The 24,573-nt window shown below is 43.8% G+C and overlaps 1 protein-coding gene across 1 annotated transcript in view; it reads left to right on the top strand.

Annotated features, from left to right (window-relative positions):
• The first annotated feature begins 12,984 nt into the window (after positions 1-12,984).
• Cfap54 (cilia and flagella associated protein 54) overlaps positions 12,985-24,573 on the top strand; it is a 297,311-nt gene continuing 285,722 nt past the window's right edge. The window contains exons 1-2 of the mRNA XM_042263184.2: positions 12,985-13,435; positions 24,049-24,154. Of these exons, the coding sequence (XP_042119118.2) occupies positions 13,098-13,435; positions 24,049-24,154 (444 nt within the window). The 5' untranslated portion in view covers positions 12,985-13,097. The remainder of the gene's footprint in view (positions 13,436-24,048; positions 24,155-24,573) is intronic.

The raw sequence follows: 24,573 nt of genomic DNA, 5'->3' as shown, positions 1-24,573 counted from the left end.
TTTTGGCAATACTTAAAAATAAGCATGTTCATGGTTTGAGGAGAAGGAAAAAAACATTTTTTTGACACCTAAAAGGAGACAAGGCCTGTCAACGAATGCCACCATCATAATGAACATTGAACAGATAAAATTATCTGCATCTCCCTCAAACACAACTTTATAAAATTCCGTGGAAGTGGAAGCTTACGTAATAGAAAATTTGATGAAGCCCCTGCACAGAGACACTGAGAACCGATCTTACATATTTTAAAAGCAAATGTGTGCCGAGTTATGAATAGTCTACTGGCAACACGTCCCGATGGGCAGGAAGCCAAATTTGTTGCTTGCTTACAGGAATTATTTAATTGTTTCATCGATGACTCACAGTGAGATCTTAGATGCCTTTGTCTTTCCAAGAGAATAAGAACAATGGTGAATGGGGAACAGAGGAGAGAAATTTGACTGGGGGTAAATTGAAAGCAGAGAAGCATGGGAAATGTAAAAGTGGAGGACGTGAAAACTCCCTTAAATGTAAGTAGGTCCATATCCTTAGATCCTTGGTAAAGTCTCAGGGAGACAAAGACCCCAGGTCTAAACCAGGGGTCTGATTTACCGGGGATGAATCTATTTATAGAACTCTATCTCCACAGGTCTGGCCGAAGACTGGTACTATAAAAATAGAGAGCAGAAATCAGCCTAGAGCAGTGTTGATCTGTAGAAACATCATGTGATCTAGTGGTGACATTAAAAAGCTAAAATATTGGGGAAAATTATAAAGGCCACTCCACGTAGTTAAAAGGAAGATTTATTTAGTGGATGACTTACAAATGAAGGAATGGATAGGTTGCAGGGGTCTGGGGAAGGTGTATCGCAATCCAGCGGTGTTCTCTGGAGCTCTGCACAGTCAATCTCCACCGTCCAGGGTCCAGGCGCAGAGAGTGCGCACAGACAGAGAGAGCGCTGGCCCATCCAGCTCTCGGGTTTCCAGTGCCTCCCCTCGCCCCGCCTCGTAGGCGTGACAGTTGCCAGAGTCTCAGTGGGGGTTGGTCCAAGCTGGAATGGCTACCCACTACATCTCCCCCTCTTTGTCTAAATAAGAAGATTCTAAACTAATATAAGACTATAAACAAAGGAATGGTTATCAAATATTGTCCAGAAATAATGAGGGATAATGACCTAGATAAGATGTAACTACAACCAATGCAAACAATATCAAGCAAGAAACACATTCTAAAATCCAGAGAAGTATAGAGCATAGGTAAACAGCATGTTATAAAGATCATTCAAAGGTGTCCTATCCTAAAGAACCTGAATCTAATACTTAATATGTTCTATCTAAGATATTATATATACTAAGTTGTAACTATAACTGCTAGTCTTCAATCCCATCAAAGACCTGAGAAGGAACATAATGGTACCTGAGAAATGGTAGATGGATGCAAGCAACTTTCGGGAATCTTGCAAGAGTAGACCAAGACAGCTGGCAGCCTGGACAGTCACCTAATGTTTCTCAGCATTGTTGGTGCATTCAAATTGGCTACAGGCCTAGAGTATCTGACAGACCATTTTCAGAAGCAGGATTTCTGAAAGACCATCTTACCCTGTCTTGGCAGAGTATAGTGGTCGCTTTCCTTGTGTCCTGCTTGTCCAGAAAGGACAGCATTGCCTGGCTAGCTCAGTCGGTAGAGCATGAGACTCTTAATCTCAGGGTCGTGGGTTTGGGCCCCACGTTGGGCGCCAGATATTGGGGAAAATTATAAAGGCCACTCCACGTAGTTAAAAGGAAGATTTATTTAGTGGATGACTTACAAATGAAGGAATGGATAGGTTGCGGGAGTCTGGGGAAGGTGTATCGCAATCCAGCGGTGTTCTCTGGAGCTCTGCACAGTCAACCTCCACCGTCCAGGGTCCAAGCGCAGAGAGTGCGCACAGACAGAGAGAGCACTGGCCCATCCAGCTCTCGGGTTTCCAGTGCCTCCCCTCGCCCCGCCTCATAGGCGTGACAGTTGCCAGAGTCTCAATGGGGGTTGGTCCAAGCTGGAATGGCTACCCACTACACTAAAAGTAAGCAATTGGAATTAATTTTGATAGTGTATTTTATTTCAACATATGCAAAATCATTTTAAAAAAGGCATCACTGCAAAAATGTTTGCTAAACATTATTTTTAGTGTGGAACCTTTAAATTTGGTTATGTATGTTATGCATATAGTACATCTCAGTGTAAACTGGCCACGTGTAGTCCTCACTGAGACCACGGTGCTGACAAGCCAATGCAGCCTGGCCATTTGAGCGCTCAGCAGTCACCTATGGCTGGTGACTGCCTTAAGGGGCATTACAGGTGTAGATATCGGGACCAGAAATGGAATGGAAGGACTCAATGAAACTCCGTTTCTTGTTTAGTGACTGTATATTACTGGCATCTGGTGACAGGATCAAGGGGCAAGCTGAGGGGACGTTAGCTACTTTATTATGTCAATCAAACCCATGAAGGCAACAAATGAGTATAAAAGGTAAACAAACCCCACATGATTGCCTAGAAGATGCAGCTTTAAATCTCTCCTCTGAGCTCAACCTTTCTACCTGTGGACACACCAACCTTCTATTATGAGAATTCTGGTGCTCGTACTCGTAGCATCATTTTTTTTTCTATGACACAGAAAAAAAAACAAAACAAAACAGAATAGGTTGGAGAAAAATGAATGTTGTGTTTACATTATATTAAATTTGAACAACTCCATTAGAGTTCAAAAATGTACTTACTCCTCCCTTCAGAGATATATTTCCTGGTCCCCTTTGAGTGCAACCATGACCTTGTGAGAGTTGCTACTGAGAAGGAACTCTGAGCGGAAGTTGGTGGGTATCACTTCAGACGTAAAGCATTAATCTAATGAATGGGCCCAGTGTGGTGGCCTTTAATCCCAGCACTCCAGAGTCCAAGGCAGGCTGATCTCTGTGAGTTCCAGGTCAGCCTGGGCTATACAATGAAACCCTGTCTCAAAACAAAACAGAGCAATATTCTATGAATGGTTCTTCAATCAGCTTTCCTTCTCTGTTGTGAGCCTCAAAATATCACATATATGACTTGTTCCTTCAGCTCGGAACCTGCAGTGAAGATCATGGGCAGAGCAGAGACTCAGTGCACGAATGTGAACAAGGAATAACTTCATCCTTCTAAGCCACAGAGACAGGACTATTTGCTAGCCTGCCATGATATAGCTAAAGGAGACTCATGGTATTTTCATCCAGGAATTGAATGTTGCTTCAAAAATATCTTAAAATACGTTCTATAGAGGTAGATAGTGGGCTGTGAAGAGATGGCCACTGGAACCCAGGGAGATGGCAACTCCTGCATTTAGTGATGAATGATTTGGTAGATCTGTGACCTTTCTGAAAAACTTTGAGCTTTAGGTGAGGAATTGGAGAGCAAACAGCATGTCCTGGTCATCATTGGTTGGCTTTATCAAGGGAATGCAGGAGACAGATGAGTCAGTTAAGCTATTTGGTTTCCAAAGGAAAATGACTGTCCCAAACCTGTGGGACTTTGTAGAATTCAGGGAGACAATCTGCTAAGAATATCAACGGTATGCTAGATGAGGACATCATGGGAATAGGAAGAAGCAGGGCGCTGGGGAAGCTCTCAGGAATCCACAAGGTTGACCCCACCTTGGTCTGCTGGCAGTGGTCCAGAGGGTGCCTGGACCGGTCTACTCTGGTGACGAGCCTAGCAAATAACCTAGCTGTCATCATAGAGCCTTTGTCCAGTGACTGATGGAGGCAGATGTAGAGATCCACGGCCAGGCACCAGGCTGAGCTCTGGGAATCCAATTGATGAGAGAGAGGAGAGATACTGCAGGTAAGGCATGTAGAGATCATGATGGGAGGATGTGCAGAGATGACTGGCTACACTAGTGGAAGCCCATGAACTGTGGACTGGTGGCTGTGGACCCCCCATGGGACTGGACTAGGCCCTCTGGATACAGAAGACAGTTGTTTGGCTTGAACTGTTTGGGGGGGACCCAGGCAGGGGGATCGGGATCTGTCCCTGGTCTATAGGCAGGCTTCTGGAACCCGGTGCCTGTGGTGTGACACCTTGCACAGCCTTGGTGCAGTGGGAAGGGGCTTGTACCTGCTTAGGCTCAGTGTGCCAGGCTCTGCAGACTCCCCATAGGAGACCTTGATTTGGGGGATGTGGGGATGTAGGGTGGCTTGGGAAAGAGGGCTGGGGGTGGGAGGAGGGAGGAGGGTGGGTCTGTGGATAGTATGTGGAGTGAATAGAAAGTTTAATAAAGAAAAATGAAAGAAAAAAAAGAATATCAATGGTAGTTAACATTCTCTCTCTCTCTTTTTGTAAAGACTTATTTATTTAATGTACATTGGAGTTTTGCCTGCATGTATATCTGTATGAGGGTGTCAGGTCCCCTGGAACTGGAGTTACAGATAGTTGGGAGCTGCCATGTGGGTGCTGGGAATGAACCCAGGTCCTTTAGAAGAGTAACCAGTGCTCTTAACCACTGAGCCATCTCTACAACCACCCCCCAGCTAACATTCTCTTGATTACAAGAACCAAAAATGGACAGTTATTATATTCCATATTGAATTCACATTATGAAATTATGAAATCATTAGACTGGAGTTTCCTATTTTGAATTTTATTTTATTTTTATTTATAATGTTTAATATAATGTAATTGTTGTATATACAGTACTGAGGAAGTGATGACAAGAAAAATCTATACATCCCATCTAGATGACATCCCTTCCATTGGTCCCCCCATTACCTGTCGTATATGTCCCCTCTCACCAATGCCCCCTTACTCTTCATAGCTCATGTGTTCTGTGGCCTTCCTACCATGCTCCCTTAAAGCCTGTCTTCCCGTATCTCATGAGCCTATCTTGTTTTCTGACTTTTCCCTGCACTTTCTCTTATTTAAACATGCATATTTAACCTTTAGAAACTAAGATCCACCTACAAGATAGGATATGCAGTATTTGTCTTTGTGAGTCTGGGAGGCCTCCCTTGATATGTTTTTTTTTTTAAATTCTTCTCTTTTACTGCTGAATACAATTCCATTGTGTGTATGTACCTCATTTTTATTATCCATTCATCTACCGATGGCCATCTAAGCTGATTCTCTTTCCTTGCTATTGTCAAGATAGTAAAGGAAACTGAGTGAACAGAAAGCCTACAGGATGGGAGAAAAAAAGCTGTGCTACAATTTGATTAATTTCTGCACCACATAAAGAAATGCAAAAATTACTCCCCAAACCCAAGACTGAATCAATAAATGGACAAATGGCCTGGATATACAGTTACCAAAAGAAGTATAAATGGCCAATAAATGTTTTAAAAAGTGTTCAACATCCTTAGCCATCAGAGAAATACTAATTAAAACTACTAGTCAGGGGGCTGGAGAAATGGCTCAGCGGTTAAGAACACTGGCTGTTCTTCCAGAGGACCTAGGTTCAATTCCCAGCACCTACATGGCAGCTCACAACTGTCTGTAACTTCAAGATCTGGCACCCTCATACCAATGCACATAAAATAAAATAAAGTAAAAAACCAACGCACAAAAAATAAAAAGAATTTTAAAAAAATTAAAGCTACTAGTCACTAAGAATGACTATCATTTCCAAAAGAAATAGTAACAAATATTGGCAAGGTGCAGGAAGAGGACACCTTATTCATTTATTGTTGGTGGGTGTCTTAGTTAGGGTTTCTATTGCTGTGAAGAGATACCATGACCACGGCAGCTCTTATAAGGAAAACATTTAATGGAAGTGGCAGCTTACAGTTTCAGAGGTTCATTCAGTCCACTATCACCATAGTGGGACATGGCGGCATGCAGGCAGGTACGGTGCTGGAGAGATAACTGAGAGTTCTACATTGTGCAGGCAATCGGAAGGAGACTGATTACCGCACTGAGTAAAGCTTGAGCAAAAGAGACCTCAAAGCCCACCCCCACAGTGACACACTACCTCCAATGAATGAGTCCCAACCTACTCCAACAGAGCCACACCTCCTAACAGTGCCACTCCCTGTAGGTTTATGGGGGCCAATTACATTCAAACTACCACAGTGGGAGTGTTAACTGGTGCAGCCACTATGGATGATCTGTGCAAAGATGTTTCAAAATGCTAAAAATAGATCTACCATAGGACCCAACTATAGCACTCCTGGGGATAGACCCAAAGGACTTTGCATGCTACTACAGGGATACTTGCACACACGTGGTTATCACGCTGGCTGACCCAGGAAGCCAAATGAAGAATTAAATTCTTTGAATGCAGCATTCTATGACAGACTGGATTCGGAGAACCTTCCCTTTCTGCAAGCCTTCTTCCATTCCACACCCTGCTTAAGCTTTTCCTCCAGATCCATCAGAGCCCTGGACTGCAATGTGTCTTTGTGCTTTTCCTTTTTTTTCCCTGCTCTTCCCTAACCTGGGAGTTTCAGTCTCTAAGTTCAAGGGTGAACATTGGTAGGGAAGGATGTCATAAGAAATGTCCTATTCTGGAGGTTCATGTAGATCTTAAGTATGGGTGCTCAGGCTAAAAGGGCATGAACGACACAAAATACGTTCTGTCCTTTGAGATTCAGTAACTAGAGCAAAGAGCAGCTAGGTCTACAATAGACTTCTGTGGGCACCAAAATGACAGTCAGTGTGCCTTTTATCTCCTTAGGAAGTTGTTTAAGTTTGTAGTGCTGGTATCCCGTAGCTGCATCTGTATGCTTTAGGTAAAAACATATTCTTTCCCACCCCCCACAGTGAAAGCAACGTGTATAAACCCGCACTGTACACAAAAGAATGTAGAACAAAGGTTCATTGCGGTCTCAACTTCCTGGGAGAGCAAACTGCCAACGGGCTGACTTTCCAATGTCTTTGCTGTTTTTTTTTTTAGATTAATTTTATTTCATGTGTATGAGTGTTTTGCCCACAGAAATGCATGTGCATCATGTGCATGCCCGGTTCTGGGCAAGGACAGAAGAGGATGCTATTGATGGGTATGAGCTGCCATGTAGGTGCTGGGAACCAAATCCGGATCCTCCGCAGGACAACAAGTGCTCTTAGCCATCAAGCCATCTCTCCAACCCTCCTAACTTTTGATTCTTAAATAAACTTTTATTTGAACAATGAGTACAGGACATTTGTCAATGGAAAGAAAAGGGTAGAGACAAGTTTGAAGTTGTCTTTGCTCTCTTGCCTCCCATGTGTGGCTATTTTTAATAATTGAGAGTGGTCTTTTTTAGAGCTCAGTTCTTTTATTTTCATTCTCATTCTGTGTCTCTCTTCTTGCTCACCACATATATAAACATATAAAACATATACGTATATGTGGATATTATAGTTTTACTTTGTGGGAATTCTTAAAAAAAAATGTTTGTTTTAATGGGTATGTCTCTGTACCAGGCTTGTTCCTAGTGTCCCGGAAGCCAAAATAAATAAATAAATAAATAAATAAATAAATAAATAAATAAATAAATAAATAAATAAAAGTGTCAGATGCCTTGGAACTGAACTGTGTTCTTTTTTTTTTTTTGGTCTGTGTAGTTTTGGTGCCTTTCCTGGATCTCGCTCTGTAGACCAGGCTGGCCTTGAACTCACAGAGATCCGCCTGGCTCTGTCTCCCGAAGGCTGGGGTTAAAGGCATGTGCCATCACTACCCAGCCCTGAACTGTGTTCTTAACAGGGCTCCAGCCCCATGCCATACCTTATAAATACATATTAACACATTTTCCACAACATACTTTTTCCTTTTTTTTTTTTAAAAAAAAAAGAAAGCCCTAAAAATATTGTCAGATCAAAACATAAAGATCCACTACATTCCCTTAGGCTGTTGGCTCATTTTTAGTCCTGTGAGAAACTGTAGCTCACAAACACATTATCGACATAGCCAGAAGGTTTCTAATACTTTCCTATCAACATTTAATGCTAGCAATAAACACATTGTACGTCCCCCCCATATACTTACATATGTGCGTCTTTCTACACGTGTGCCTCTCATTACCCAAAGCTGATCTCAAAACAAAACAAAACAAAACAAAGGACATTTCTAACACTTCAAACACAGGTTGTTTTTGTCACATAGTTGTTTGTATGTGGCATCACGGTTTTAGGGAGTCAGGCTCGCCTTCGGTTCTCACTGCTCTGCCCTCTACTGTTGCAGGCATTAGCAATGAATGACGGTGTGTATCAGGCAGACCTCAGGCTCTGTCTCGGGTTTCCCATCTCCCTTCCCATCTTCCTGGAGCAGCTTCCCCTTAGGGAAGCCAGCTTTCTGAATAACAGTCTTCACACTGAAGCGCCCCCCCTCCTGTCTGCATATTCTAACAGCTGCTGTGGGGACTGCCCTCAGCAACAGCCTGCTTGGCTCTTTCTACAAGCTGAAGCCATTGTCTGGCATTTCTGGTTCCTCCCCTGGCTTTTGAATTAAGATCAAGCACATCGTATTACAGACAGCTGCCGAAGGAGCCAGGCGATCCAAGCTGGAAGTGCAGGGATGACTCTTGACCACGAGGAAGACAGTATGTATACTTTCTGCCTATTCTTGTATATTCTAAGACATAGCGTATAGTTGGTGAGAGATACCCAACGGCTGAGCAACTGTGTCTTCGTGATTCACTGGTCGGACTGGGTTTTGTTTACATCCATTCCTGTCCTGCTCCCATTTCCCTCAGTCCAGTTTTAGTAGAATCACACCAGAAATAAAGCCTCCCATGAACCTTTTCTTCAGATTCATCTTTTCAGGAAAACCTTAAGTTAACACAGTAGGAATATGAAATTAATACAAGGAATCATCAAGATGGGATTTTAGATTTGGATTGCTCATCTACCTGAGAGCCCCAGGGACCTGTTTGTCCTGGGGGGCAAAAGAGACAGTGTGTCTGCTACAGCTTGGGGCAAATGCAGTTTGAGTTTGCTGGAAGCCATACCTAGGATCTGATTATGTAGCAGATATTCCAAGAGTGGGGCCTAGAGACACAGCCTGAGAATTGAATTCCTAAATTCCTCTGGGTCTTCCAGGCTGGGCCTAAGTAGCCCTTAACCACTTGCTAGACGACAACAACAGTTTCTGCTTGCCTGGGGGAGTGGGTAGACAATGACATCATCTGAAGCAGGTGCCTCGCAAGGCCGGACTTGTTTTCCTGAAAATATACCCGCAGCATACTCGATTGCCTTCTGGCTGGAAAGCAAGGTTGGGTTTCAGCACAAACTGAGCAGGGAGCTTTGAGCAGGTACAGACCCCGCGCCACAGGAATGGCAGAATCCTGCATTTAATAGGCTTGGGCTGAAACCAGATAGAGTGGGCACTGGGGTGGATCTTGACTACACTAGGAGTCTCCTCTTCTCCACAGTTTAGCTTGGTTGAAGGAGACTATATGCAGAAGAACCTTAACATTGGCGCTCTGAACTCTGGAGTTAGGACTATCATATGCGTGAGAGACGGTACAGACGCCCGGCACTGTCTACACTCACCGGCTTCTTGCAGGGAGAGTGTGTGCTCATGGGTAGATTATACAGGCACACAAAGGAATGAGTGTATTTAACTGAATGAATATCTGAAGAAATAAGAAACAAAAATTTAAGTTTCCATATTAGTTGGTGACATGGGAAAGGAGGGTTTTTGTGCTTTCTTTTTTAAAGGACCATACATTCTATTTAGGACAGTCTAAATGATTAACAGATGAATACCTAACAGGGGAAAAAAACCCACTAACCTTATTTATTATTTCTCTAACCATAACTTAAGACATAAAAGGATTCTGAATGAGCAGAAAGAACCTCGGCAGCCAGCAAAGGCATTAATTATAAGAAACAGCAATTTACATTATTTATGAGGAAGCTATTTACGTTGCCTGGCCCGCCAGGGGCTGCCTCCTTCTATTCTTTCATTACAGGGAGAATAAGGGAAATTGACATGGGACAAGGAGAGGTATCATCAAGCCTGCATCTCATTACAGGAAGAAGGCAGCATCTCTAAAAAAAAAAATGTGTTTTAAAACCCCTCAAATATAATCGAAAGGGAAGAAAATGGAAACTTCCATCTTGCCACGATGATGATGATTCATCATCCAACACCCCTTTAAATATTCAGACAGGCTTCCAAAAATCCACAGCAAGTGAAGGATTGTTAGCAGAAGCATGTGCGGGGCGGGGGAAGGGGGCGCAATGACTAAGACAGAACGTTTCGTAATTCAAGCACTTGAGTTTAGTCACATTTTTTTCCCCTACCAGTGACTTTGAAATCTGTACACTAGGAGAAAGGTCATTTGTAAAAAAAAAAAAAACAGCCAAAGCAGGGAAGGAGCAAGGCCACTCACTTCGTTTTACGTCCTCTCCTCCTTTCTGACCACTTTAATTCAATGGGAGCCTGCCTCCTGCCGTTCCTATTCGCCACTACAATAGATCCTTCTCAGCAGCAATTTGCACTGGCATTTGATCTGAAATGGACAGGGCTGCTATGTGAAAGCAAGGGGGTTTGAAAGAGAACTGGGAGAATTTACCAAGCCAGATTTTTACCAAGCTTTTACCAAGCGCGCGCGTGTGTGTGTGTGTGTGTGTGTGTGTGTGTGTGTGTGTGTGTGTACAAAAAGCTCAATGGACAAATCTCCCCACCCCCACCTGCATTCTTTAAAAACTTTAGAAAGTTTTTATTGCCCATCTAGAGTGAGATCAAATATTGTGAATCAATGGGAATATCTGCGTCTTGGCTGGAGAATTAGGCGCTGACAGTCAGCTGGATATTCCTCTGTTCCACTGGTTGCCTGGGAGGTTCTTTATTCACAATGACCTGCTCCAGTGAGTGATTTCATTGTGACCTTCCTTCCAAAATATTCGGGTATGGTGCACAGGACATAAGAGGCTGACCTTACAAGTTAGCACAGATCTATAGGGCTGGAAAGGAACGAGGTCGGATCTGGAATAGATAAGGCTGTGCTCTAATGAATGTCTTGGCATCTGGTGGCTGCTAAGGTCACCATCTATATTTTTGAGTGTGAAGGAACCGGCAATAGTTTCAGTGTTAAAGACCTAGTTTTAGAAGCCGCCATAAATCTCTGGTTCTTCGATAATTTTTGGCATTGCATAATTTATAAGGAAAAGCAGGTCCTCTAGCTGAAATTCAAACCTCAAATTAATAAAGTTGACTCAATGTAGCCCATGAAATGCAAGGAAAGAACATTTCTTGATGTTAAACATTTCCCCTGAGGCATGTAGTTTGCCCATTAGAGAGAGAGAAGAAAAAAAAAACAAAAACAAAAAAACTCCCACATCTCTGTTTAAAAATGCAGAATTATTTTGAGAGTTAACAGTTCCAACCATTAGCATGTGTAAATGTCCAAGAGTTAAAGCTGAGTAAAATACGCATCAATTTAGAACAGAGTGACATGTAGGATAAGGCTGAAGTACAAGTAAATAGTAAATGTAATCCTCATTATTAGAGGCACAAATTCTAATCCCATAGTCACCAACTCAAACTGCCGAGGGAGGAGAACGTCGTGGTAGCCCGTACCTGTGTTAATCAGCTTCTCAGAGAATTTCCTAATTTCAGTTTCGTTAAGAAGCTTCTTTTGGGGGTGTCTCAGTCAGGGTTTCTATTGCTGTGAAGAGGCACCATGACCACGGCAACTCTTATAGAGAGCACATTTAATTGGGGTGGCTCGCTTGCGGTTTCAGAGGTTCAGTCCATTATCATCATGATGGGGAGCATGGCAGTGGTGGAGGCTGACGTGGTGCTGGAGCCATGGCTGAGAGTTCCACATCTTACAGTCAACAGGAAGTCAACTGAGACACGGGGCGGTATCCTGAGCATAGGAAACCTCAAAGCCTACCCCGACAGTGACACACTTCCTCCAACAAGGCCACACCCACTCCAACAAGGCCACACCCATTCCAACAAGGCCACACCCACTCCAACAAAGCCACACTTTCTAATAGTGCCACTCCCTATGAGCTTATGGGGGCCAGTTACATTCAAATAACCCCAGGGGGCATCATGAATACAGCTTACTCCTTATGATCCCTGGCTTCAGAGCACATAATCAGGACTTTTTCCCCGACACTACGCTTTGTTCTCTGACTTTGGTCTCCTCAGCTCTGAAACAGTGGAGAAATGTTAGTAGCTGAGGTATGACGTCATTATGATTAAAAGAGAAGAGCACTGTTTCTTGGCTGTGTGGCGGCGGTGGCACACGCCGTTAATCCCAACGATTGCCAGGCAGGGGCAGGCTGATCTCTGTGAGTTGGAGACCAGCCTGGTCTACAGAATAAGTAGAGAAACCTTTCACAGAGAAAAAAGAAAGAAAAGAAAAGTTTCAAAATGCTCAAAATAAAGACACATTTTAATTATTGTAACCCTGGATATTGTTATTAAAAAGTCAAAATGGAAAAAATATAGCATGAATTTTTGATGGTAATTAAAAAAATAATTTATTTAATTTTTATGTGCAATGTTGTGAAGGTGTCAGATGCCCTGGAACTGGAGTTACAGACAGTTGTGAGAGGCACTGTGGGTGCTGGGAATTGAACCTGGGTCCCTCTGGAAGAATACCAGTGCTCTTAACCACTGAGCCATCTCTCTAGCCCCCTGTTAGGAATTTTTTTTTATTGCTTCTCTGTTTAAAACTCCCTCTCTAGCTGCCTTGTTTGTGAATGCCTGGAATCCCAACACTCAAGGGACGGAGGCAGGAGGATAGTGAGTTTGAGCCCCACCCCGCCTCCATGGGCTACATAAGGAGGTCCTTCTAAAATTAAAAAAAAAAAAAATTCCACAACAAACAAAAACCTCCAAACAAAACAGAAAGTTATTTATGCATTATACATCAGTGCCATATGGTTACACAACCAAATGGACATAAAAATATTTAAATTCATTTGATTGTGTGTGTGTGTGTGTGTGTGTGTGTGTGTGTGCGCGCGCGCGCGCGCGCGCGCGCACGCACGCATGTCTATTCACAAATACCCATTTTCGAGCATCCTGCCTCTCCAGGCGGTTGGTGCTGCCCTCGCCCTCTAGGGGCCGCCGTGCTTCCGGAAAGCTTGCCGGTGGCTCTGTTGCCAGGAGACCGTTGCCCGGCAACCGCGTGTACACCGGCCCCTAGCGTGCTGGCTCTGACAGACATGGCGACCTCCAGCTCCTCCTCCAGCTCGTCCTCGGAGACGTCCCGGGAGACCGTGATATCGGTGACGCCGGTGCAGCTGCCCCCGACGCCGCCGCCGACCTCCACGGCGATCCTCAAGTCGCCCACCGAGTCCAAGTCGAGCTCGTCCAACACGCCGCCGCAGTGGACCTGCTCCGAGGACACGCTGCCCTCGGCCGCCTTCTACGGGCCCCTGGACGCTAAGAACCCGCTCCTGGCCTCTTGCGAGAAGGAGACCCGGGAGCTGCTGGGCTTTATGAAGAAGAAGAAGCCTCTAGCCATCACGGAGGAACAGAAGCACGAGTTCCATCGGAGGTGGTAAGCGGAGGAGGCAGGGCGCTGGGGGAGGGCGCCGCCAGGACAGGGGCGGGGCCCCGGAGCCCAGAAGCGGACGTTCCTGGACATCACGGTCCTTAGCTCGCCTCCATATTTCAGGTCCAAGTAAAAAGTCTGCACAGAAGCGCTTCCTCACTCCGGGTTTGGTCTCAGTATCTTCTCCTGGCTTCTCTTGGCTCACTCGTGGGTGGCAAAACAGGGCAAAAGCAGACTAAAGACCAACTCGGAGATTGCTCAGGTCCTTGTTTGGTCTCAACCAAGGCTGTCACATGGTGGACGTGTGCATTTTGTTCTTTTTTTTTTTTTTTTTAAATATCCCGCTGGGGTTACAGAAACTTCTTTTTCCTCTTGACTTTGGGGCTCTTTCTGAGCGTCTGATTGCTTTTTTTGTTTGTTTCCGTCTCCAACTTACTTCCGTGAACTGAAAACGACCTGCTTTTAAGATTTTTTTTTTTTTGGTAATGTTACCACCATTTTTTTTTTCTGGTCTAATGCATTCCAAAACGAGTAGTTACAGATATAGGTAGGCAAGTAGCAAAGAATACCAGACTGGTGAATAATTTTAACTTACATGCATTCCCCATGAATTTAGTATGAATACACGGTTTTAACTTACATTTATTATTCATGCAAACATCCTAACGCTTTGTTAAGCACTTAGTATACATCTCTGAAAGTTTTTTTTTTTTTTTGGTTTTTCAAGACAGGGTTTCTCTGTGCAGCTTTGCTGGAACTCACTTGGTAGTCCAGGCTGGCCTCGAACTCACAGGGATCCACCTGGCTCTGCCTCCCGAGGGTTGGGATTAAAGGCGTGTGCCACCACCGCCCGGCCCTGAAAGGTACTTTTATCCAAACTAGGAAAGCATCAAGTTAACAATAGACCCCTTCCCCTAAATCATGTATTTCTGCTCTGTCCCACCCAGGTTTGAATCACCCCTTTCTCTAGCACACCTACACTGTGGTCTTCGTTGGTCCATTTGTTATCAGATTGACAGTCACGGTAACTCAGGATTTGTGTTAAAGTGACCCTTATTTTATTATTATTATTATTATTATTATTATTATTATTTGGTTTTTTGAGACAGGGTTTCTCTGTGTAGCTTTGTGCCTTTCCTGGATCTCACTCTGTAGCCCAGGCTGGACTTGAACTCACAGAGCTCCGTCTGCGTCTGCCTCCCGAGTGCTGGGATTAAAGGCGTGCGCCACCACTGCCCGGCGACCCTTATTTTCTTTAATAATGATCACGAAGCGCAAGAGTAATGATGCTGGGGATACTGATGTGGAAGGAGAAGGCGTAAACCCTTCTGTAAATGAAAAAAAATGTTTCAATAAGGAAAGGGGAAAAATGCATATTTTGGTGGCCAAGATCCACAGTACGGTTGGATGTCCTGAGAGATACCATACTCACATAACTTTTATACAGTTTGTTATACTTGTTCCACCAGAGTACAGCTCACCTCTTACGGTGCCCAGTTCATAAAGAAAACCGCCATGGTGTGATGGCTAATCTTGGTTGTCAACTTGACACTCCAGGGAAGAAGACACCTCAACTGAGAAACAGCCTCCATCAGATTGGCCTTGTGGCATGTCTGTGGATGCTCGTTTTTCACTCTTTTGGGGGGCCCACCCCCCAGCTCCCAAGTAAATCACACATGGAGGCTTATTCTTAATTATGAATGTTCGGCCTTAGCTTGGCTTATTTTCTAGTCAGCTTTCCTTATCTTAAATTATCCAGTCTAACTTTTGCCTCTGGGCTTTTCCCATTCTTTTACTTCTGTATCTTACTGTTACTCCGTGGCTTGCTGTGTGTTTAGCTGGGTGGCTGGCCCCTGGAATCCTCCTCCTTCTCTGGCTCCTTCTTTTTCAATTCTAGCTAGTTCTCTCCTCTCAGATCTCTCTCTCTCTCTCTCTCTCTCTCTCTCTCTCTATATATATATATATATATATATATATATATATATATATATATGTATATATATATATATATATATATATATATATATATATTCTCTTGCCTGGCAGCCCCGCCTATCCTTTCTCCTGCCTTGCTATTGGCCGTTCAGCTCTTTGTTGGACCATCAGGTGTTAGGCAAAGTATCACAGCTTCACAGAGTTAAACAAATGCAACATAAACAAAAGTAACACACCTTAAAATAACATTCTGCTATACATGTCTGTGGGACATTTTATTGATTACTAATTGATATGGGAGGGTCCAGTCTACCCTGGGCACTGCTATCTTTGGTCAGGTGTCCCTGGGCTGTATAAGAAAGTAGCTAAGAGCACTGGCTGTTCTTCCAGAGGTCCCAAGTTCAATTCCCAGCAACCACATGTTGGCTCACAACCATCTGTAATGAGATCTGGTGCCCTCTTCTGGCATGTAGACAGAACACTGTATGTGTAATAAATAAATAAATCGTAAAAAAAAAATTTGCTTGTTTTTAAAAAAAGAAGAAGAAAAAAGAAAAGTAGCCAAGCAAGCCAGAGGAATCAAGCCACTAAGCAGTGTTCCTCCATGGCCTCTGCTTCAGTTCCTGCATCCAGGTCTGCCCTGGTTTCCCTCAATCATGGACTGTAACTCACAAGATGCAATAAATCCTTTGCTCCCCAAATTACTTCTAGTCGTGGTGAATATCACAGCAACAGAAAGCTAACTAGAGCATAATGGTTCTCTCTCTCTCTCTCTCTCTCTCTCTCTCTCTCTCTCTCTCTCTCTTTCTCTCTCTCTGTGTGTGTGTGTGTGTGTGCGCGCGCGCGCGTAAGAAAATACAGTATATATAATAATATTCAGTGTTAATTGTCTCTTCATCCAACTATTAGGGGTCTCACAATGCATCCACTGACAGCAGGAAGAGCCACAGTGGAGACATTTTACCAGGAGAATCTAGCGAGAAGAGTAAGGCGGGGACAGGATTGAGGGGTATCCGATGGGTGTTGCAATTGGAAATGGGGTGGCCAGGAGATGGGCAGAGAAAACCAGGAAACGTGGCTTAGTTTTTCTTGTTTTTAGAAAGTCGAGGAGGAAGTCGAAGGTGGTGGCACACGCCTTTAATCCCATCAGAGGCAGAGGCAGGTGGGTCTCTGAGTGTGAGTTCCAGGACAGCCAAGGCTACACAGAGAAATCCTGTCTCAACGCGCCCCCTGCCCCCTCCTCTGTGCGAGAGTGTGTGCACACACATGTACACACACACACAATGTCGAGAAGGTGTGGAGATGATGTATAAGGGTTTCTTGGTAGAGTGGGCTACACAGGGAAATGGCAAGTGTGAAGAAGCTGAGGTAGCCTTGTGGCAGTGGGAAGAGCAGGTTTACGTAGGAGGAAATGGAGGAAATTAGGTAGATGGAGAATTTAGTTCTAGATATATGGGGATTGTAACTCAGCATCCAGGCAGGGCTGGAGGTCAGAAGAGAAACACATTTGGGATTATCAACCCATTCATGATGTTTACATTATGATGCTTGACAGACTAACCAAGGGAGGGAGTGTAGGGGAAGAAGAGAGAGCCCGAGGGATGTTCCAACACTGACAAGGAGGAGCAAATTGCAACCTGCAGAGACTGAGAGACCAGGAAGGGAGGAGGAGGAAGATCAGGAAGTAGCTGGTGCTCCGAAAGCCTGGAAAGAAAGTGATTTAAAAGGAAGGAAGAATCAACCTTGGTGTATCATTCTGCTGCTGGGTAGGAGGAGAGCCAAGAGTTGACCTAGGAGCAAGGACAAATAAGATAAAATAAAATAAAATAAAGACTTTTGCTGGCCATGGTGTTGCATACCTATCATTCCAGCATTTGGGGTTTGAGTTGGAGGTTCCTGCCTTCAAGGCTAGCTGAGTGAGACCCTGTCTAAAGAAAGACCAAGGAGACCACGTTACACACGCGGCCATGATCCGAATCCACTCTGTTTGAATGGTTTCCATTTGTACATCATTCTCAAATCTCCTCTGCCAGCATTCCAGTCCAAATCAGAGGCTCACTTTTCTTTGGCCTCCTCCACTCAGTCTCAAATATCCTTCATGTAGCAGTCAGGTGTTCTCTGCAAACATACCGCCTGCTCTTAGCTACAGTTTGCTGATTGTCCTTTCTTCTAGAAAGCAATTGAGAGGCCTCCACTGTTCTCCAGGATCCAAGGACCTGGCCCCACCTTCCCCCTGTCTGTGCTCAGCACTTTCCTTGGGACTTGCACGAGAAACACTCTACTTTCTTGCCCCCCGAGGTTTAATTAGTTGTTTCCTTTGTCTGGGACGTTTTTTCTTCCAGATTCCTAGTTATCTGGCTTGCTTTCCTCTTTTAGGTCTCTGTCAATCATCACTATCCAAGACGGGCTTTTTCTGCCTAATTCAGGTTCACCTATCAATTGGTATTTTATTTAATGTTTTGCGTTCTTGTATATTGTCTCGCTCCTTTATTAAAACACGAGCTTCCTGAGGAGCTTGGGATAATTTTCTTTTTCTTTCTTCATTGCTCCATCTTGAGGTGCTAGCCTGAGAGCTGGAGCCTAGTAAACACTCAACAAATATTTGATATCGCAGAAATCCAAGGACTGTATTGTCTTACATTGGAAAACAGATTTAATTGTTTCTCTGTGGTGTGGAAGGGTGTTTTGCCTGCATGTGTGTCAAAGTAGGTGGCACTCCCGCAGAGGCCCAAGGGGAGCTCAGTGGCAGCCCACTTTGAAATGAGGGGTAAGGGGGGATGATGTGAGATGAGAAGAATCTGCAGGAGTCATCCAGGCAAACAGAGAGAAATAGAGGACAGGACAGCAAGCGTAGAAGACCCTTGACTGGAAAGAACCAAGTACGGTGAAGGAACAGAGAGAAGCCACTGGGCTCCACCGTGGGAGGTGCAGGTGCAAGGGCAGGGGAATGACAGTGGAGGAATGGATGGGGCTTTGGAAGGCTGCAGAGGTCCTTTCTGCGAAGGCATTACCATTACGTAATTCTTATTTGAAAATACTGCTTGGGTGACCCTGTAAAATGGAGCAAGAGAGGTAATGGGGAGCTGGTTAGGAGCCCAGGAGGCAGGAATTGCTTTTATAACACATTTGACAGATGGTTGTTCCTAAAAATCAAAGCTTTTTTTCCTCTTCTAACTATAGGGATTTCCACAAGCATAAAAATTTATAGTCCCAAAAATATAATTTTGAGTATATGAACAATGCTGTTATATAAAAGTGTGGTATATTTAAAAATATGCTTTTTTTTATAAGCATTAGGTAGTCTGCTTAACACTTATACTGTAAGAAACTTTTTAGGACATCCAGGACATCTCCTAGCCATCATAGCCAACTAGCAGTATAAAACATGTTAGCCCTTTACTCTTGAAGCTGGCTGTGGTGGTCCATGTCTGCGGTTCCGACCCTTGGGAGGCTGAGGTAGGTAGGAGGATTGCTGTGTGATCTCAGCCTGGACTACAGGAATATGTTTCAGGCTACCCTGGGCTCCAGAGGATATATATTTTTTTTTTTTTTTTTTGCTGCAGTATTACATAAGCTATTCCTAATGAGCAGCATTCCTGAACTTCAGATTCTCTAAAAAGAAAAAAAAAAAACCCTCTTATTATATAACCCTGATTGACTTAATTAAGCTGGTGCTTCTATGAGTAACAAACCCAATGATCATCTCGTCTGTAAGGCTCGGATGAATTAACTGTTTTATGTGCAGAAGTGAGGGATTCTGGCCCGACAGGGTAGATTTCTTGAATTTATTACGTCTAAATACTGTGAAATTTCATGGGGCAGCAAATGAAATAAAAAAAAAAAAAAAAAAAAGCTGGTGCCTCTCTTTTCTTAAACCCCGTGCTTTCTATTCATCACATTATTTATTTGTCTTTGTCATTTATTAGGGGCACGTGTCTCTGTTTTTCTACCCTAAACATTATTATTCAGTCCATAAAGACAGGGATGCTTAATGCCCTATTCTCAACTGGGGATTCAATCAATATCATGTAATTATTTTAATGAATCTATTGATATGTAGATGCTGTTTCATGAATGTGCATATAAGCAGTAACCATTCTCCACTTTTTTTTTTTTCAAGACAGGGTTTCTCTGTGTAGCCTTGGCTGTCCTGGAACTCACTCTGTAGACCAGGCTGGCCTTGAACTCTGAGCCTCTGCCTCCCGAGTGCTGGGATTAAAGGCGTGCGCCACCACCGCCTGGCCAGTCTCTGGTTCTTTGAGTTTAGCCTGCTGCCTGTGTTCTTCAGTTCATGCTGCCTTAACAAGATACCACAGACTGAGTGGTAAGACATTTATTTTCACATCGTTCTGAAGCCTTCAGGTTCCAGGTCAGGACCTTGTCAGGGCTGTTTGCCTGGCTTGGGAAGCTGCTTTACCCTCACGGGGCCCTTGCTCTGAAGAAGCCCGGGAGAAAGAGAGTACAAATGAGCAAAACTCTTGGAATCTCTTCTGGTGAGGACATTAATGCCATCAGACCAGGATTCCACGGCGTGGCCTCATTTAGTCTTAATTGCTCCCTCAGACGCCCAGTTTCCAGCACAGCTGACCCCGGGTTAAAGGCTTCAATACTGTGTTCGGGTTGGAAGGATGCATTCTGTTCCCAACACCTCCTGTATCTAGAAATTTAGAAGATGGGATTGGACAATTTTAAGGAGAGTTTAGACTGATTTTTTCTTATCCCACAGGCACTCATAACATTTGAGAAAAAGAGAAGAAATCAGTGTTAAGTCAGAGAATGAATAAAATTAGCAATGATTTACTGCCCTGTTCATTTTTATTAAAAGCCACTTTTATAATACTGACCGTCTGTTTTTGTCTCGTGTGGTGGGAGGAAGTGTAATCCTACATGGTTTTGAGCTCTTCCTGGAGAAGAATTAAATAAAAACAAGAATTTCCCCAACCTACCTACCCTTGACCCCGTCACCATCCCTCCCTCCCTGTCCTCTTCCCCACTTCCCTCCTTCTGTCCCGAGTCACCTCCTTATATTCTTGACCATCATGACAGCTAGCGAGCTGCCAACCTGACAGATTGAGAATTGCCTAGGAGACAAGCCTCCGGGCTCCCTGGTGACGGCTCCTCTAAGTCAGGTTACCCTATCGGCATGTCTTGATCAGCTTAATTGGGATGGGGAGACCCACACACAGTGCTTCCTTCCCCCTGAATCAGCATCTCGGACTGTGTAGAACGGAGAAAGCAAGATACGCGTGAATTCTTGATTGGGGACGCGACATGACCAGCTGCTTCAAGCTTCCGCCTTGATTTCCCCGCCATGATGGATTGACTGTACCTTGACCTGTGAGGCAGAAGAAACTCCTTCTCCCTTACGCTGTTTTTGTCAGAGTATTTTATCGTAGCAACAGGAAGAGAAGCCAAGGCACTCTACCTGTACTAGCTAGTCACTGCTCTTGAGGCAAGAAGGGAATACTATCCTCAAAGTCCTTGTCTGTGGGGATGTTGTTTCCCACCTTGGGGTCATTGCAGATATGAAATGAAACACAGGAAAAATAATTCTGGGGCGTCAGATACAAAATAGCCAACATAACATTGAAGAAGGAATTCGGGGGATAATTAAGAGCGTGGTGGCCCATGCCTGTAATTCTGGCACATGGGAGGGTGGAGGATATTGACTTTGAGGGTGGCCAGGGCTCCACAGTGAGACCCTGTCTCATTACAAACAGAATCCAGAGCAACAAAGCTGGCAGACCAATGCTACACACTAAGGGTTTATAAACCGCTGTGGTAATCTGGACAGTGTGATATCAGTGAAATAATGGATGAATCAATGGAGAGGAATACACAACCCAGAGGTATAGTCTGTAGTTTGACAAAGGAATAGAAACAAGACAAAATGATGCTGGAAATACTTAACAACTACACGCAAGAAAATGAATTTAGTTACAGAGTTTACATCCTTCCTGGAAATCAACTCAAAGTATCATCTGTCAAAAACATAATCCTCAAAACGGTATGATTCCTAAGAGAAAATCTGGGTAACCTTGGGTTTGGCAATTACGTTTTCTACATGACTCCAAATACATGACTCATGAAAGAAATGATCAACAAGCTTAATTTCATCAAAATTAAAGATTCGTGGTCTGTGAAACACTGCAAAGAGTATGAAAGAGTAGGCTGTAAACTTAATACTTGCAAAAGTCGTATCTGATAAAAGACTGTTGTCCACGATAAGCAATGGACTCTTAAAAAGATCAGTGGTAAGAAAACAAAACAAACAAACAAAAAAACCAAAAAACAAAAAAACAAACATCCAACCTGTTTTCAAAAATTGGCCAAATATCCAAAAGACATCTCATCAAAGAGGTATACGCACATGGAAAATGAACACAAGAAGATGCTCCATGTGCAATAACATCCGGGAACTGTGGATTAAACAGCCATGAGACCGTCTGCACGCCGATTAGAAGGCTAAAATCCAGGACGCCAATGACTGAATGCTGATGAGGGAGCAACAGAAGCTCCATGCTGGAGGGGATGCAGGATGGCAGAGGTAACTTTGTGGAAGATAAGGGATGATTTCCCATAAAGCTAAGTGCACGGCACACCCTTGAGAATGCAATCTAATAACTGTGGCTCTTGGTACCCAAAGGAAGATTGTATCCACACAAAACTCTGCATATGAGTACTCATAGAATATCTCTCTCTATCTCCCCCACCTGTGTGTATGTGTGTAGAGGCCAGAATTCAACCTTGGATGTCCTACGTCAAGAACCATCCTTTGTTTTTGAGACAGAGTCTCTCACTGGAGTCTGGGGCCTACAAATTACCATAGGCTACTGGCTCCTGAATCCCAGAGATCCTCCTGCCTCTGCTTTCCCAGTGCTGAGATTATAAGCTTGTGTCACAGGACCTGGCTATTCACATGGGTTCTGGGACTTCCAACTCAGGTCCTCATGTGTATACAGTAAGCATTTTATTAACTGAGCTGTTTCCCCAACCCCGATATGCATAGCAGCTTTATCTATAATTGTTAAAACGTGTAAGCAAGCCAGGATAGTCTATATAAGGTTAGCACAAAAAATAAATGTCAATATCAGCTCATGTAATACTAATCAGTATAAAAACAAACTGTCCAACCATGAAAAGCCATAGAGGAACTGAGATACATATTTCTAAATGAGAGAAGGCGGTCTGAAAAGATTATATAGCTTATGGCATTCTGTCGGAGGAAAGTTATGGAGACAGTAAAAGGATCAGTGATAACAAACATTAGGGATGAAGGGAGAAACATACAGGTGGAGCACAGAGGGACTCCAGGGCAGTGAAACGTTTGTATTTTGTAATGGTGCTGATATGTTACATTATACATTAATCAAAAGGGCCTCACGAGCACACGCCAAGAGTGAATCCCATCGCCAATACTTGATGGGCAGTGTTGCTTGTCAGCTGTGATATGATGCTGTGACAGAGGAGGAGCAGAAACAAAAGCTTCAGATTAACATGTGAAGGGGCTGGAGAGATGGCTCAGTGGTTAAGGGAACTTCCTGCTCTTGCAGAGCACTTGGGTTCAGTTCTGAGCACCCAGAGTGTCTCACACCCACCAGTAGCTCCAGTTTCAGGGGATCTGATGCCCTCTTGTGGCCTCCACAGGCACTGCAGGCACATGGCGCGCATACATGCAGGCAAGGCAAAAGAACTCACATATATTAAAAAAAGGTTTGCAGAGGAACATTGACATCATCTAAGGAGCAGAGCATGCAAACGAAATGCTAATAAAATACAAAGAAGAGAGAGAGAGAGAGAGAGAGGAGGGAGCCAGGCAGACCATATACCATATGGCTCTTTCCTCGCCTCACTACCTTTCTTGAGAGTGCTTTTTCCTTAATAATCCTTCATCAATAATAAAAAAAATAACTTTCCTTAATTAACAATCTCTCTATTTCTATTCCACGCCTAACTTAAAAGGCATGATTTTTTTTTCTCCATCTTCTGATAGCTGCTGGGATTTTTTTTAACCTAACTTGTACTATGTTCTTTCTTTCTCTCTCTCTCTCTCTCTCTCTCCCTTTCTTTCTTTCTTTCTTTCTTTCTTTCTTTCTTTCTTTCTTTCTTTCTTTCTTTCTTTCTTTCTTTCTCTCTCTCTCTCTCTCTCTCTCTCTCTCTCTCTCTCTCTCTCTCTCTCTTTCTTTTTCTTTTTTTATTTTTGTGTTTTTGAGATAAGGTTTCTCTGGTGCCTGTCCTGGATCTCACTCTGTAGACCAGGCTGGCTTCAAACTCACAGAGATCCACCTGTTTCTGCCTCCTGAATCCAATTTTATTAACTCTAATAAAATTGTCCGTGGATTTCCTTCCGAGTCAATTTCTAAGATTTTTCTTGAGACAGAGAACCCCAAAAGGGAAATTCAGTGGACACTGCTATGGTGGTAGATAGTGATAGGGGGCACAGCTTGTTCATGCTCTAAAAAGGAGTTTTTATAAATGCATATGACGAGTTCCAGTCAACAGTGGGCAATGTTAGCTATAATAACATGAGCTATAATAGCTATAACATAATAAGTTAGTACGTAGACATTACCAATAAGGCACATTAGAAAGATTCCGCACAAGGCAGGTTTTAAAGGGTTGTTCACTAATTAATTGAGGCTGACTGCCGACTCTGAAGATGTCTTTCTTTACGATCCTCACAGTGCCACTACTCTGTTTAATATCTGGACCAAGTACGCCCCCAGGCTGCCGTCTGACTACTACAACGAGAAGCTTCTGAAGGTTGGAGACAGCCTGTGTCAAATGAAAGTAAGTGATTCTAACGTAGAGAACCAGCGCCAAACCAACTGCTTTGGCTGGTTAGGGTTTGGGTCGATACTTTTCCTAGTCTGGATGTTTGTTTGTTTTGAAAATCATACTCAAATGGATTAAAAATTGTAATGGGGTCCAGTAACAGTCATGACGACGATGAAGTTAGCCTTCTCACTTTGTATTTGAAATTCTCCAGGGTGGTTTCTTCAGGAAGCAGAGGCAGGCCGGGCTGGGATGGGCAGGCAGCTCAGCTCCATGGACAGAGGGTGTGGTGGCCCCCAGCAGGAAGGGCTGAGTCATCATGTACCTACCTTACACAAAGGAGCCCAGACAACACTTCCTGTTGTTTTTGACCGGGCTGGCGGCCTTGCCGGGTCAGCCCTCACGGCTACTGGCCTGGCTGTTCAGTGTCCTGT

Source organism: Peromyscus maniculatus, chromosome 18 (assembly GCF_049852395.1).
Source record: "Peromyscus maniculatus bairdii isolate BWxNUB_F1_BW_parent chromosome 18, HU_Pman_BW_mat_3.1, whole genome shotgun sequence".
Lineage (NCBI taxonomy): Eukaryota > Metazoa > Chordata > Mammalia > Rodentia > Cricetidae > Peromyscus > Peromyscus maniculatus.
This window is presented reverse-complemented; position numbering and strand designations above follow the sequence as displayed.